The sequence below is a fragment of the Argiope bruennichi genome, chromosome 9, assembly GCF_947563725.1.
Source record: "Argiope bruennichi chromosome 9, qqArgBrue1.1, whole genome shotgun sequence".
Lineage (NCBI taxonomy): Eukaryota > Metazoa > Arthropoda > Arachnida > Araneae > Araneidae > Argiope > Argiope bruennichi.
The window spans coordinates 70,006,066-70,021,547 of record NC_079159.1 but is presented as its reverse complement, the minus strand read 5'-3'; the positions used below and the strand labels follow the sequence as shown (position 1 = coordinate 70,021,547).

Genomic DNA, 15,482 nt, shown 5'->3' with positions numbered 1-15,482 from the left:
AGAAACAACTCATCCCGTTCTTTCCAAACGATTCATACATTATTGCCAGTTTATGGAAAAACAGACATCACTTAAATAAAATAAATAAAGGTGAAGGCTCATTCATTTTTCAACTGAATGTCTTTTTCATTTTGAATAGGCTGAACCACTGTTTACCATGTCGTTATTATTCCAATTTCCAAGCGAAAAAGGATAACTCCAAATTGCATTTTTGTTATTTTTATTTACTATGCTGTATTTGAACGGTAAATGACATGTAAAATGGGAAAATAAAATTAATAAGTAAATGGAAATGCGGCACGGAAATTCACATTTTTATATATCTATTGAAATCTTTTTTTTTTTTCCAAGGTTCTTAACAGATTATTTCAAGGTACTTTTGAACGAGAATTTTATTGTACTAAGGAATAAATATAGTAATTAACAAATAAAATATAAAGTATAATTGAAACAAAAGTATTTTAGTTTTAAATCAGAAATATATGAGACTTATTTCAATGTTTGAATTACAATAATTTCGAATGTGATATTACATCGAATTGTGAAGGATCCCCCCCCCTTAGAAACTTGATGCAGCATTTCAAATAATGCAATTTTTAATCCGTGCAGTCAATACAAAATTTTCTCACTTTATTAAAAAGAAGTTAACATAAATGTTATATTGTAAGTGTAAATAACTGTATAGAGTATTGTATAGAATATTATTTAGAGTAAATAACAACTAGAATAGAAATCAAACTTTGCCTTGAAAAAGCTTTACGTTTTAAAATTGCAAATAAAATCGGCAATGGAAATTTAACCCTGCAGTTGCAATTAAAGTTTATTTTTCCTTAATTTTTACCAGAGGATTTAATATTATTACAGATAATTATAATAGTAACATTAGTTGAACTTCAGAAGATTGATTTTCATTCAAAGGAATCTATGATGGTTTAAACAAGTAAATGAACATGTATTAAAGAATCAGTTTTCAAAAACATTGCACAGTAAAATAATTATCATTCATTCATTAATAATTTATTCAAGCATTCTATTTGCAAGTTTCATCAGATGGTATGCGATATAGGTAGAAAAAAATTGCGCTAAAGACTTGATACTGGACTTGATGATATGCGCAAATCACTGGATTTAGAGCTACTAAAATTTGGGGGGGGGGAATTCAAATTTGGGATTTCTAAAAAAAAATTAAATTATTTAATTGAAATTATTAATGTTAGTTTTCTCAATAATTTCAGAGCATATCATTGCAAAAAAACATTTTCATAATGCTTCAAAATTTAAATATTAGCTTTCCAGTTTTATAACAATGTTTTGTAATGCTATTATGGTACATTTTTTCTGAATTTATATATATTTTTAAATTGTGTTAATTATATATATAAGAATGTTTTCCTTTGTTTCAGCTACAGGATTAGGTTAGCTTAACGTGTTGGGCGAAGCAGGGCTCGACTTAGCCTAAATGGGACCCGGGGCAAAACGTCTTTGGTGCCTCCGTTCCTCTGCTTCACTACTTCAGTAATGAAGAACCGTGTATAGAATTTGTCTATGATACTTTTCGTTAATTAATTAAAAATGCTATTTAAACTTAAAATTAAAAAAGTTAGCTGAATTCCGCCCTAGAAAGCTATAGATATACGAAATATGGATCTTTTCTTGTGTTCATATGATAGATTAATGCAGAAACTTAAAACTGACGAATTTTACATTGTATTGATATTTTGTTTTAAAAAATTCATTAAAGCAGAAAACGTAAAATAAACTTTTTTTTTCGATTTGGAGGTCCCTCTCTGATGTGGGGGCTCGGGGCAACTGCCCGGTATGCCCCTGCTTTAGTCAGGCTCTGGCGCGAAGGTATCAAATACTTTTCTTGTATGTATCATGTTATCTAAACTATATAATTAATAGTAAATTAATTAATGAAGTCTTAAACTTCATTTCGGATTAGAGGCTCAAATCTCCAGCCATGATTAACCTCGGAATTCAGAACAGCTATCTAATCAAATGATGCCTATTTATACTTAGTAGAGATAGTGTCATCTGATTAAATAATAGGTGTCAACTAATTAGATGGCAAGTATGAATTTCCGCCGACTCATGAGTCAGGCAACGTGTTAAATTTTCATCGATATTGAGTTATTGAAAAATATTTACCTGCAGGAACAATCGTGTAAATGCAGGGTTCCACTTGAGACCCAACAATATTCGTTCCCCAACACAGCAGAGTACCATAATCGAACTCTGTCCTGGGAATATACGTTGCAGTTGACATCGTTCCGTCATTTACGAAGGTCACCACTTCTAAGCTCTCGGCCGTGTTGTTGAATTGCCAGTGGAAAGACACTTCGCGAGGGTCGGCCTCCACTTCACACGTCACTCGAACGGCTTCGTGTCGGGCTGCTCCATAGATGATCTTCTGTCCAGGTTTGCACAAGGGGGCATCTGTGAGACACAAGAGAAAGACATAGGGTTTAAAGTAAATCCAGGCCTACTATTACTATATTTATAAAATGTGTTAGCATATTGGCAGCCAGTAGGATCAAATTATCTTGACTCTTTTATTGCTGTACTGCCAATTTATTAGTGCCATCAAGCAGCTCTGCTGTTCTGAACTGTTAATGAATCTATGTTTATTTGCTGGTAGGCGAGATTTTTTTTATCGTTATTGTTTTTGCTTTTTTTCCTACTAAATAGATTTTAAAGAAATGTTTGTTTTAATTTTATCTTTGAATTAAATCAAAAAAAAAAAATTCCAGCCTTTTTTAAAAATGGTAATAATAATCAAATAAACTTAGAGTCCACATTAATAAAATATATAAAGTGGAATTTATCGCAATCTAAAAATATGTATACACAAAGTAAAAAAAAAAAAAAAAAAAAAAATTGGAATTCATGTAATTACAAAGCCATTTGTTAATGGTATATATGAAATGAGCATGAGTATAAGTATAAAATTCTATCAAAAACAATTTTGGAAAAAATGCAGCAGAAATGTTCCGAGTTGTCAGATTCTTATTAGATGTGTGCATAAAATCTTTCAAGACTTTTTTTGTGATATAATTGGTATAAATCATACATGAAAATCGAACATATCTTAGCAGAAAAAAACCCTTAGTCAGTAATGATTTTCATTACGGGTGCATAAAAAAATTCAGCTGATCTAGGTCATTTTTAGGACAATTTTTCATTTAAGAAAAATAGGAGAATCTAGCTGACCTAGACAACTTTGCGCATAGATGAAGTTAACGTAGATAAACCATGTGTTAATTAAAGTTAAAGATAACACTCGTTAATCTTAACTCGAGACCTCATTCAAGGAACTAAACCTTGCATTTGTTTTTATCCACAAGATGAAATGATTTGAATATTCCAGATTTAGAAAGATCCAGAAATTATAAGAACATTCTAGAACAAACGAGAAATAACAGAAAATAAATCAATAGCAAAACAATTATTAGGCAACTTGCCTGCAGTCAGATACGAACTTGAGAACTGTCGCTTTCAGTTCATAGCGTTCTACCACTGAGCCATTCAGTCCGCGCCAAGTTAGAACAATTTTCGTTCCAATATCAATAGATTTATAAGAAATTAAAGAAACGCTAAAGTTTGCAATTTATTACAGCAAAATCGGCCCAATTATACCATGCCGATAATTCCATGTACATTTTCCTAAAATAAATTTGCAAGGCTTAGAAACAGTCAAGGGATAGACGATGGTATATATAATTAAAGAATGATATTTAAATATTTTGTTTATAACATTTTAATGTAAATTATGAAAAATATGCTAACTGGAGAACAAAATACTATGTATATCTAAAATAGAGGCAGTTTAGCGGATAAGAAATGAAAAATAATTATTGGAAAATTAAGTGGAGTTGTTTGAATGCTGTGTAATCGTTGACAATTAGAAATTAAACCCTTTCTTAGAACAAAACAAATAGATTGAGTATAGTTACAATATAGCTATTCAAGAAATTGAATGAATATTTACATCAGTTTAAGTGCATTAGAGTAAGGGGCTTTTTTTTCATTTATTCAATGAAGGATAATTTTGTATAACTGGTATAATTATATGTACTTTATTATACTATTTTGGATTCTTCAGTTAGGAAAACTCCGAAACTCAAATTCAGACCTTAGATATTTAGCACGAATCATTAAAGATACAAAAAAATAATTTCCAGATTTCTAATATCCAGGAAATCCTTTATATAAAGGACATACTGCATTTATACTTTATTTAATTTTATATACTAAAATACTTTATAATCTTTAGCAGGATTGGATGTGTTAATAAACTAGAGATTCATTTATCAGAATGTGACAAAGGATTTATGATTACGTTTCCACTAAAATTCTGTTAAAGGTCAAATTTAGATACAAAACATCTAAGATGAACTGGCCAAGACATAAACAATGTTTGCAAGTTTTAAACCTAATATACCAAGAGATAAAAGATGTATGTTCTGAACTTCAGTTATTTCCAGGAAAGAAATTCATTTAATATTATTACATGGACAGTTAAAACATTGGATGAGAAAAATTAATAAATAGAATTTTATCGTAGTATAATGGAAAAGATAATAAAAAACAATTATACTTACATTGAACTCTCAAGAAAACTTCATTGCTTTCACCAGTGCCTTCAGTGTTAGTTGCTGTACAAGTGTATCTGCCTCTGCTGGATCTCTGTACTTTCTGAAGAACTAAACTCTGATTGGATACGATGATGCCATTGCTGGTGTTCGTATGAAGTTCCTGGTCTTCAAACTTCCAGCCTATCTCTGAAACCCAAGGTGAAGCCCGGATGTTGCATTCAAAGTAGACGTCATTGCCTTCCTGAATGTGGGCATGGCGAAGTTTGCTGCCGAGTCTTAGTGTTAACTGTGGTACATCTGGAATAATAAAAAAATTTATCTTGATAAAATGTGCAAAGTGTGCAGTCTACAGAGGCACGTTCTGGAAAATACTTAAAACTGAACAGCTGAACATTTTCTTTGCCTTTCTTTTGTCTCAAGATATAACAAGCGAACATCGTGTAAGCATCTTTATTCAAGTCTTCAAATACTTTAATATCAACTAATTGTACCTTTTCGCATCCAGGGGATAACAGCCTTTGTCGCTATATCCCTTTCTGTTTATATTCAAGTTCAATAATAAGATGTTATATAAAATGATTAACAATGCAAATTAATATTATTACAAAGGATTTTGAATAGTTTTTTTTTTTTTTTTTTCATGATCATGTTCTGTCATAAAAATTGTCTGTATCATCCCACTTCTATTCTCAAATTTAGCTATCTGAAGAATATATATATATACTGAAAAAGAGCTAAAAAAATCCGAATAATCAATTGGAACAAACCAAAATAAGTAAAGATGTCATAGTTTATATCATAAATTCATTCTAAGGAATTTTTTAAAATTAAGATATATTTAGATAGACTCTTTTGAAGAAATTTATTTATTGCAGTAATTTGCAAGACATGATATCAAGAAACTGTTTGCATATCTGTTTCTATCATAATACACGGATCCTAAAACCATACCTCTCACAAATAATTATTCATATTTTATGCCTCTAAGCAATTACATTATACATATGCATATGTGTCCTGCCAATACTATCTAGTGAACACGATAATGAGTCTTACTGTTTTAGTTTAGTTTAGTTATATTAACGTCTCGTTGTAAAGCAACACTAGGGCTATTTTGAGACGGACCTCGTAATTCTGAACCGCGGTCAGATGACGAGGACGACACCTGAGCTGGCACCCCCCTCTCCACGCCACACCACACCAGCGGGAGGACATTTGGCATGACGGATTTAACGTGCAACAGAACCCCTTACACGACGGTTCTTCGGTGGAATCGGGTCTCGAACCTGAAACCCTACGGCTCACAAGCCGAGACCTTACCACCAGGCAACGCGGCCTATAAGTCTTATTGGAAATGAACAAGAGCTAAAGAGTTGTAAGGTGAGTGAAAATCTTGGACGGATTTTACTCGGTTCAAAAAGTATGGAAATGACAAGATATTGCAATTTTCATTTTCTTATGTTTATTAAACATAAATTTTTCTAATTAGGCGAGTAATTCTTATATCGTAATGAATAATTTTTGTATAAAAAGTTTTATTAATATCAGCCATACAATAGAAATTAAGAATCGATAAAGCTCCTTATAGATAAGCACATAGCAATATAACTTCAAGTTTTACTGCTATTAGTTCTTTAAACGATGACGTGGTAGACAGTTATAACCTCGAAGACGGAGTTTTGCTCATTTCAGAACCAATTCCGCTTAAGATTCATCTTGAATACGATCCCCATACCTGCATTTCGTCCAAGAACAAAGGAATCTACATTCGCCTTCAGAATCGGGGAATTTTTTACAATTGTTTATTTAGAGATTTGCCAATTGTGGCGAATAATTTAAGGACCTGATATAAGACGTATTCATTAAAGGTATTCACAAAACAAAGCTTTTAATTATCTATTTACAGAATTCGATAAAGAACACATATACTATTAAAATTCTAAATGAAGAGGCCGTAAAAGGTCTCATTACCATAAGTTATTTAAATTTCTTTTCATTTAGTGATATATCAAAAAGTCTTTTGTAACTTCACATACGTCATTATAATTTTCATTAATTATAATGATAAGTGATATAAGTAATGTTCAAAATAAAATCAAAAATTATCACAACGAAATAGAATGGTAATTTTTAATTCTTCCTTACTTTTATCATGGGATAACTTGCCTTGCTTTATTAAAATTAAGAAAGATTTGATTTCGAAGATCATTAAGTCTTTGACTGAATGCTTTAATGGGTCGCATTTGATTTGTGGCAGGAATGCTTTATGATTGAATATCTCCTACTGGTCATGTATTTTAATTTTAGGAATTTGAGATATGTTTTAATTCTTTTGATTTAACAATGCAGAAATTTCTCTAAAAATTATTAATTATAATTCCGCGTGAGGTCGATGCGTGTTGTTTAGATTTATTTAATAAAATGCTTAGATATTTTGATTAGATATAATTGAATAAATTCTTTACTAATTACTTCCGGTGACTGCCAGTCCTCTGGGAATGTTAGTTAAATTTATTTTGATTTAAATAGTTTACATATAACGTCATATTCATGATTCCATGAAATTTTAAGACATTAAATCGGTGTTATTTTAATTGCCTTACATATATTATCGGCATTATATGTATGATCCTTCCTAAAAGAGACCAATCCCATGACGTGCTATTAAAAACTCGGTTGCCCGGATCATTTCTCTTATCTTTATATTAGTCTTATTAACTATAGATATTAAACAGAATCCTTATTCTTTAGATTTCAACAATTTAAGAAAATCATGTTATTTAAATACTGATGAAACGGATTTAATTCTAGAACAACAAAGTAATCTATTGTTAAAATAAAGAAAAAAAAAGAACAAATTTTTTAAAAAATTGCAAAAATTTCAGAAAAAAAAATCATGTATTATATAATGAAAAAGTCAATTCTTTATGTTTTGAAACAATGCAAAATTCATTTTTTGTACAATAATCTTTTCGGATGTCATCATGTAAAACTCTCCAAAATACAATTTTAAATTAAATTTCTAATAAAATTTTCATAAAATTACTCTGGGATTCATATTTCCATCCTCCCAAGCATATACGTGCCAAAATTGGTAGCTGTAGGTAAAATCATTTGACCTGCACAGAACAAAAACACGCACATACATACACTTCTATTATTAGGAGATATAGTGATTATATTACACTATTATAGAATTGCACTGTATATAAATAACAATTCGCTTTATTTATGAAGTATATGGATTCATTTTTAAACATTGCTTTCAATCTCTGATTAAAAATAACGATAATAGAGAGGTTAAAATAAATAATCTTTAAATATTACCACCCTATAAATCACATATTCATTTACAAGAGAAACTTGTATAATTAAAACCAAATTTAGACATAAGCCTTTTTTATAGGTCTTAAAATATATTTTTAATGAAATAAAACAATGTTAGGTTTCTTCTAAAACTTTTGAAGAATCGAATTTTTTAATGATAATTCCTTGAAAAATAGGGTTTTTTTGTACTTAGAAAATTTAATAATTCCATGGTAATTATAAATAATAAAAAATGTATAATTATAATATAGAATTCTTAATCAATAATAATTTTTTCTTTAAAAATATTAAATTTTGTATAAAATGGCGTTTAATGCATATCTATCACAATCATTAAAATAAGAAAATAATTGTATTTATACCATTATTGACATTATTTGGCTTCAATGATATATTTAATCACAAACATGAAAATCAACCAAATTTTTTGAAAAAAGTATTTTAATTAAAAATATCGCACATTTTCAACATCAACTCATCAAAACCAATTCCACCTCTAATTTCTTTGATTCTATTCCAGGAAGAAAATCGAAATTCAATTCGGGACTCCTTCCGTAATTTAAATCAACACGGAGTCCGTACCATCTGCTAAAAAGGTTTGAAGGAAATTAAAATGATTCCAAGATGGCGGGGTTGTAATTACGCTCTGCATGCTAATGAAAGACGGAAATACAATTTCACCTCGCCAACTGGGTTAATATTTGCTCTTTAAGTCTCATGACACCACTAAAACACACTATTTCGGAGCCAAAGGCATAGCCGTTTGATTTCGAATTGGCGCAATTTTATTTTTCAAGTCTTTCTACAGAACTGCTTGGGACAACTTATAAATGGATACACTGGCTTTAATGTTGATTTAATTAACTTCGGAAAACAAAATTGGAATTAGATTAATGTTTGGGAGGAATTTTCCCACTAGAATTATTGTACTTTGTTACTGACAAATCTTGATGTAACCAGCTTTGTTTCCAATTAAGAGCAAAACTGATATAAATCAATACTGAGGAACTGAATGAACCAACAGTGACTTCAAATATATATATGTAATAATACATAACAGATAACAATTCACTGGATATTATGACAGAAAATAAAGGAGTTTTCTATATAAGTGTATCATGTTGTTATTTATAATAAATCAATAGCAAATAATCAATATCAGAATGTGTATTTATACAGATGCCTTTTGTTCAAAATTATTTTATGAAATGTCAGATCAAATGATTATAAGGAATAATTTATAACATTAGGCAATTATAGAATGGTCATAATTATACCTTTTATTGAATACAATTGAAAAACAATGTGTTATTATTAATATGTAGATAGAAAAACCGAAATTATTAATAAAAGCGAAATATTTATTATTATAAATAGTAATTTTATATTAATTTATAACGAAATAATTATAATTTTCTTTTTCTTTACGTGATATGAAGTAATTCTTTTCAAGGCTTTAAAAAATTCCTCTCAGCAAGTTAGAAGGCAAAGATAGATTTCTTTATATCGAAGTTACTATCTGGCAACAAAAATTGTTGATAATAGAAACAGTCAAATATAGTAGTTGAAAATCATTTTTCAGCCTCTAACTTTTAAACTATTGCAGCTATCGAAAAAATTTAAATACAGAAGTTATTTGTCTTAATGAGGCTCTAATTTGGCTAAATGGATTAATTTGTTCTCTCTTCAATATTAAGAAAATTATAGAGAAATGAAAATTAGAATCCCCCACCACTTCCCCCGCTTTTGAGTTAAATGGGCTATTTACGAATTCGTCCGTGATTTTTACATTTCTAACAACATATTCCAAGCCAATTAAAATCCAAACAAAATTACTCTAATTATCCTGTTCGTAAGATAACAAGTTCAAAGCTTTATAAACACATTATATAAACTTTTCAACGAAGGGTGGTTTGGGGTTCTAAGGGACCATGATCGGTGAAGAACAAGAAATTTTCCCGAATTCCATGTCATAAGAATCATTGCAATAGGTAGTCTTCTTATAGGAATGTACCTAAAATTAAATTCTATTAATTAAGAAACATTTATGAAGTCATAGTATTGTGAATAGGTCTCTGAAATTAATTTTGATGTGATTCTAAAATAAAAACCCCTTCCTAAAAATCAAATTCTTAGAATTTGAGAGTTAGATTTCTGGTTGGAATGCTTTATCAGAGATATATCGGAATAAGACAGTAAAAAAATTATGAATGCATATTAATTTGTCTTTCTAATATAAAAATAGATTTTAAAAAAAAATTAAAAATAAATATGGTGAAATATAGTAAATTACGATTTCTTTTTCAGCATCATTCAAATACATTAATAGAAAAAGTTTCTATTTTTATATATTATGCCTCAGAAATTAATATTTTTAATTTCTAGTTATAAGAGTTATAATATAATTAAGTAATTATGTATTAAGATTGTTTATCTTTTGGATTATGATATATATTTTCATTTCTGATTGCAAAGTGGATATCGAAGAGAAAAGCTGAATTTGGAATTAAATATATGTTTTCCTTTTCACTATTCCTATAGTTGCTGCTCTTCTTTTCTGCACTGCAATTCCATATATAGTAATATAATAAGAAAATAAAACTATTTACTAGACGCTTAGGGGTAGAAATCCTACTGATTAGTATGAGTGGAAGACAAAACTATCAATAGTGTGATTGGAAATAGATTAAATGCATATATGGAGGGAAACTCTTATGGCTTAGTGATATGATAGCTGTATTAAAATGTATGAAGGTAAAAATTCTATAGATGGAAGATCTATAAATATACAGATTAAGTTTTATTTTACTTCTTCGTCCATGAAAATATGTGTTGTTATTCAAGTTGTAGATCAGGAAATGAAATAGCATATATAAATGTTTTAAGAAAAAAAAAATAATAATCTAGGCAAATAAAAAGTTTCTAAAGATAATTAAATAAAGATAATAAATTAGTTTCTTTGATTAATCTCCTGACTAAGATTGAAAAACTTTTTTTTTGTTTTTTAAATCCTTTTTCATCTTTAATATGAAAATAAATTAATTGAATACATATTTTATAGGTTTAAAATTCGCATTAATGTATTTTTCTATACTGAATGGAAAAAAATGAATTTATTTATTTAATTTGCCGATCTGAAGAAACATTCTTCACATTTGAAATTCTTTTGCAAATAACAAACCACAAAACTTTTTGCCGACCGCTTAAAAAAACTTTTCCATGAAAGTATAGTACCGAAATTATACAAAGTATCTTCATAAACATTAAACCAATTTAACTTAACTTGTTATTTAATATTAAATAGTATTAAAATTTTTTGAACAAAATTTCCCCATGGAATTAAAGCAAATTTAGAATGAAAAAATTACCCAACTCTGAAATGAAAAAAAAAAAAAATCTTAAAATATATGCTCACAACCGCATAAAATCTAAGGTAATCTGCATAAACTTCACAAAAATTATCATATAATCCTTGTAAATCTCTGAGCGTCCAGAAAGAACACATTTTGGAAGATATGGCGGCAATGAAATTAGTTTTTCTAAACAGTTTCTTCCGCAGTTGCCTTAATTAAAACAAGCCTTTTCCTAAACTCCACTAAATGAAGATAATAGAATCCAGCGATTTTTATGCTCACCTGCTTTTAGCTGTTTATAAAAACAAAGAAACCGCAGCGCTCAGTGGAAAATAAAACATGGCTTCCGCTCTTTGTTTAATTTCCCGCCACTAATTCAGTTTTCCACAACACGGTTTTGTTTCTGTATTTGAATCATTCCACTGGCACTGTGCAGAAAAAGATCTGTATGTATTTTCCTTGAATAGGGCTGTATTTCTTTTTGTGGTTTAAACAAAAATAATATGCTATGATATTTCATTTAACGCCATTTCATTGGTGTTGCTAATTTTAAATATTTAATTTTTATATAATGAGAATTCTGTTTTTTTAGAATAAATTCATTATGACATGGCCCATAATAAGTTGCATCAATTTAATCTGATAATCATTGTACATCAAGCAGAAAAAAAATATAACAACAAAACATAACATAACGAATCGTTAGATGCTGTATAGTAAGCATAGAAGCATATTGGCATGCATAGTCTATTAGAAAAAACTTTGTTATTTAACTGGCGTTGCCAATTCATTCCAGAAAAAAAAATGCCTGAGCATTTCCGATTCATATTTATTCAATGTGACTCTTTTGTTAGTGTGGCTTACATAGGCAAGAGTAACAGATTTAATTTGTAATCTAAAAACAGTTCTTAGAACATAAAAGTTCTTATTAAATTCTGCAAATTAAAACTTAAAAGAATATAATAAGCCAGAAGGATTTGTTACTATTTTTTAGCGTTCCACTGTTGGCTAACTTGATATTTTTATTTTTTCCATATAAAGAAAAAAAATTAATTATAATTATGGCTTACAAGGGTCTAAAGATTACTTTTGGGCCATTAAAACACATTCCCCAATCAAACTATGGTTTAAAAAATATAATATTCCATTTAAATTTGCTCATTTCTTTTCTAGTGTCATTTTATTAATCTTGCCAATCTCTTCAATGAAAAAATATCTCAATATTTCAATCCCTATTTATCGAATGGGACTTCATTTCTAATTGTGGTTAAATGGGAACAATAAGTGGGGAACGCAAAAGAGAGGAGAATTTTGAAAGAGAGGAGAATTTTCCACTCTCTTGTGTCACGTTCCCTCTTTTTAATAATCTCCCCTTTCCCCTTTTCATTCTCAATACTTTGCTTAAACACATTATTTTACAAAACTCTTTTCTGGGGTAATTAGTGACGCTTAAAGTGCTTTGAATTTAAATGCTAGCTTTAGAGGATTGAATTCCATAGTTCAAAAGTATCATGAGAGCTTTTTTTGATTGCCCTAAGCAAGGACTTTTTTTATTTTTTAAATTAATTGAATTTCTTCTGCTTGTAAAATTTTGCATAGTAACTCCATAAAAAAAGATTGCATACATTTAAATATAATAAAATGCAAATGAGCAGTTTTATTCGAATTATTAAGCATTATTTGAGATGCAAATAAAATGCTGAAAAAGATAATTTTTTTTCATAAATCCGAACATTTTTTTTACGTAGGTCTTGAAGTTTTGAACAGTCAGACGCTTCATTTTCATGATAGACGCTTCATTTTCCATAATTCGAAGTGTTATTATTGTGATTATGATGCTTGGTTTCCAATTCAAGCTCAAAATTTAATTTTAATCATATTTCATTAAAAAAATTGTAGACTATTTAGAAATATGGTATTTTACTCTTTCTTCGAATATCTTATTATGAGACTAATCTAAAATTACTTAGGAGAAACACTGAAATTAAAATACTTTTCTTCTCTTTTTACTTTGAATGGTAAGGTTCATCCTTTTATTTTTTTAACTGATGGCATCTAATCTTATAGAACGGACAGAAATGGCACCGTGATGTCACAAGCCATCAACAAAGAATGAAGTGGCTTAACTTGTCAAAACGATTTCTGATAGTCAATGTGAGACAAAAAGAATTGATTTTGGCTTTTCGCAGAAATTTTCGATTGACACGAAAGATATTTTGGGTGAATTCGGAAGTTGCCATTTGCTTCCTAAAATATGGAGACGTTAAACTTAGATCGATGTTTTATATATATATAAGCATGTAGTGCCTATATATGGGAACCAATTTACGTACAGTAATTTATACAAGGGGTGTTCAAATGAAAAGGTACGAAACTATACTGTGGGTATAAATGAAGACTTTATTCAAAATATAGACCATAGATGTGAGCGCAACGATCCCATTGATTAACAAAACGAAGGATTCCTTTTCCCAGAATTCCTGTGGCCGTGACGAGACCAGTCATCACAGCGCCCTTGCGTTCGAAGTCCTTCCGAGTTAAAGGGCTTTCCTTTTAGATGTTTTTTCAGGGGATCAAACACATGAGAATCGCAAAGCGAAATGTCCAGCTGTTGGGTGGATGGTTGAGATGCTCCCACTTGAACTTAGCCAGTTCCGCGCGTGTGACCATGGAGACGTGTGAACGCGCATTATTATGAAGCAGAACCACACTTTCCGTGAATAACCCAGTTTTTTTGTTCTGGATGGACCTGTGCAGTCTTCGGAGTGTCTCAAAATACGCAACTGCTCTTCTGTGCTCTACAAGTAGCGGACGTTGGGACCTAGCCTATGCCGCTATGGGAGAACGTAGCGAGACATCTAGCAATGCGATTGGAGTCTCCGGCGTAGATCGGAGCATGGGCTGGCGCCAGCATGTGCAGGAGAAAGCAGCGGCTGTTATAAAGAGCGCAGTCCAATTGACGATGCAGTGCATGTGAAGACAGAATGGAAATGGACAGAAGAACCATTAATTCCAATGTGTACTGTGAGACACTCCGAAGACTACGCAGGTCCGTCAAGAACAAAAAACTGGGGGCTACTCACGAAGGGTGTGGTTCTGCTCCATAATACGCGCGTCCAAATGTCTCCAGGGTCACACAAGCGGAACTGGCCAAGTTCAAGTAAGAGCAGCTCGACCATCCGCCTTACAGCCCGGACATGTTGCCCTGCGATTGTCATGTGTTTTGTCCCATGAAAAAACATCTGAAAGAGAAGTGCTTCAACTCGGACGACGAACTCAAGGACGCTGTGAAGGACTGGGTCTCGTCACGGCCACAGGCATTCTGGGAACAAAGAATCCTTCGGCTCGTTAATCAATGGGATCGTTATGCTCAAGCCTATGGTGTATACTTTGAATAAAGTCTTCATTTATACCCACAGTGTCGTTTCGTACTTTTTCATTTGAAAACACCTTGTATTTATTTTTACTTTTTCGGCATGACGATAAACTTGTTTATATCATTTTTGGCATATATTTATTAATCTAGGCGTCTCTCTCCTTAGTTATTCCTACCTTTACCAATAGTAATACTTCTCAGGTTGTTTTTTAAAGTCTAAATGAATAATTTTAAAAATCAAGATGAAGTTCTGGAACGAATTGCATCTATTTTTTTATAAATATATTTGCATTTGAAGGGAACACCATTTTCAAACTAATTAAATAATCATCAAGATCCTGAATAGCACTCATATATCGTAAAACATTGTACAATATTCGCAATATTTTATAATATTGTTAAATATTGTACAATATAATATCGCACAATATTATGCAACAAGCTGTACTACCTAAGCCATTAATTGTGATAATTCATTTCAATACAAAATTAAAATCAATTCATTCCAACAATTCATTTATTAAAGCATTAAAAAGGTATTTTAGCGTGTGTTTTTTTTATTTTCTCGTATACATGGTATATGTGAAAGTATAAGTCCTGGCTCAGGTGTAGCGTGTCTTCCCCGTCATCTGGGCGTCCCGGGTTCGAATCCCGGTTCAGGTTTGGTTGTTCTTTGTTCTATATGTGAGGTGTGTTAATGTGCCCCCCTGTAAAATGGGGTTGTGCAAGCGAATGTGACGCATGACGTAGCTAAGTCGTACTCTTGGCCCTAGTTGGCGCTACTGAAAAAACAAGAGACATTCACTTAGCTTAATCGCTGACATTTTT

The 15,482-nt window shown here is 30.6% G+C and overlaps 1 protein-coding gene across 2 annotated transcripts in view; it reads right to left on the bottom strand.

Moving 5' to 3' along the window:
* The window catches only part of LOC129984692 (hemicentin-2-like), a 580,433-nt gene that overhangs the window by 31,345 nt on the left and 533,606 nt on the right, over positions 1-15,482 (bottom strand). For both annotated transcript variants that reach the window (XM_056094630.1, XM_056094631.1), the window contains 2 exons: positions 4,605-4,895; positions 2,152-2,439 (listed from right to left, as the gene is read on the bottom strand). In XM_056094630.1, coding sequence (XP_055950605.1) covers positions 2,152-2,439; positions 4,605-4,895 — 579 coding nt within the window. The remainder of the gene's footprint in view (positions 1-2,151; positions 2,440-4,604; positions 4,896-15,482) is intronic.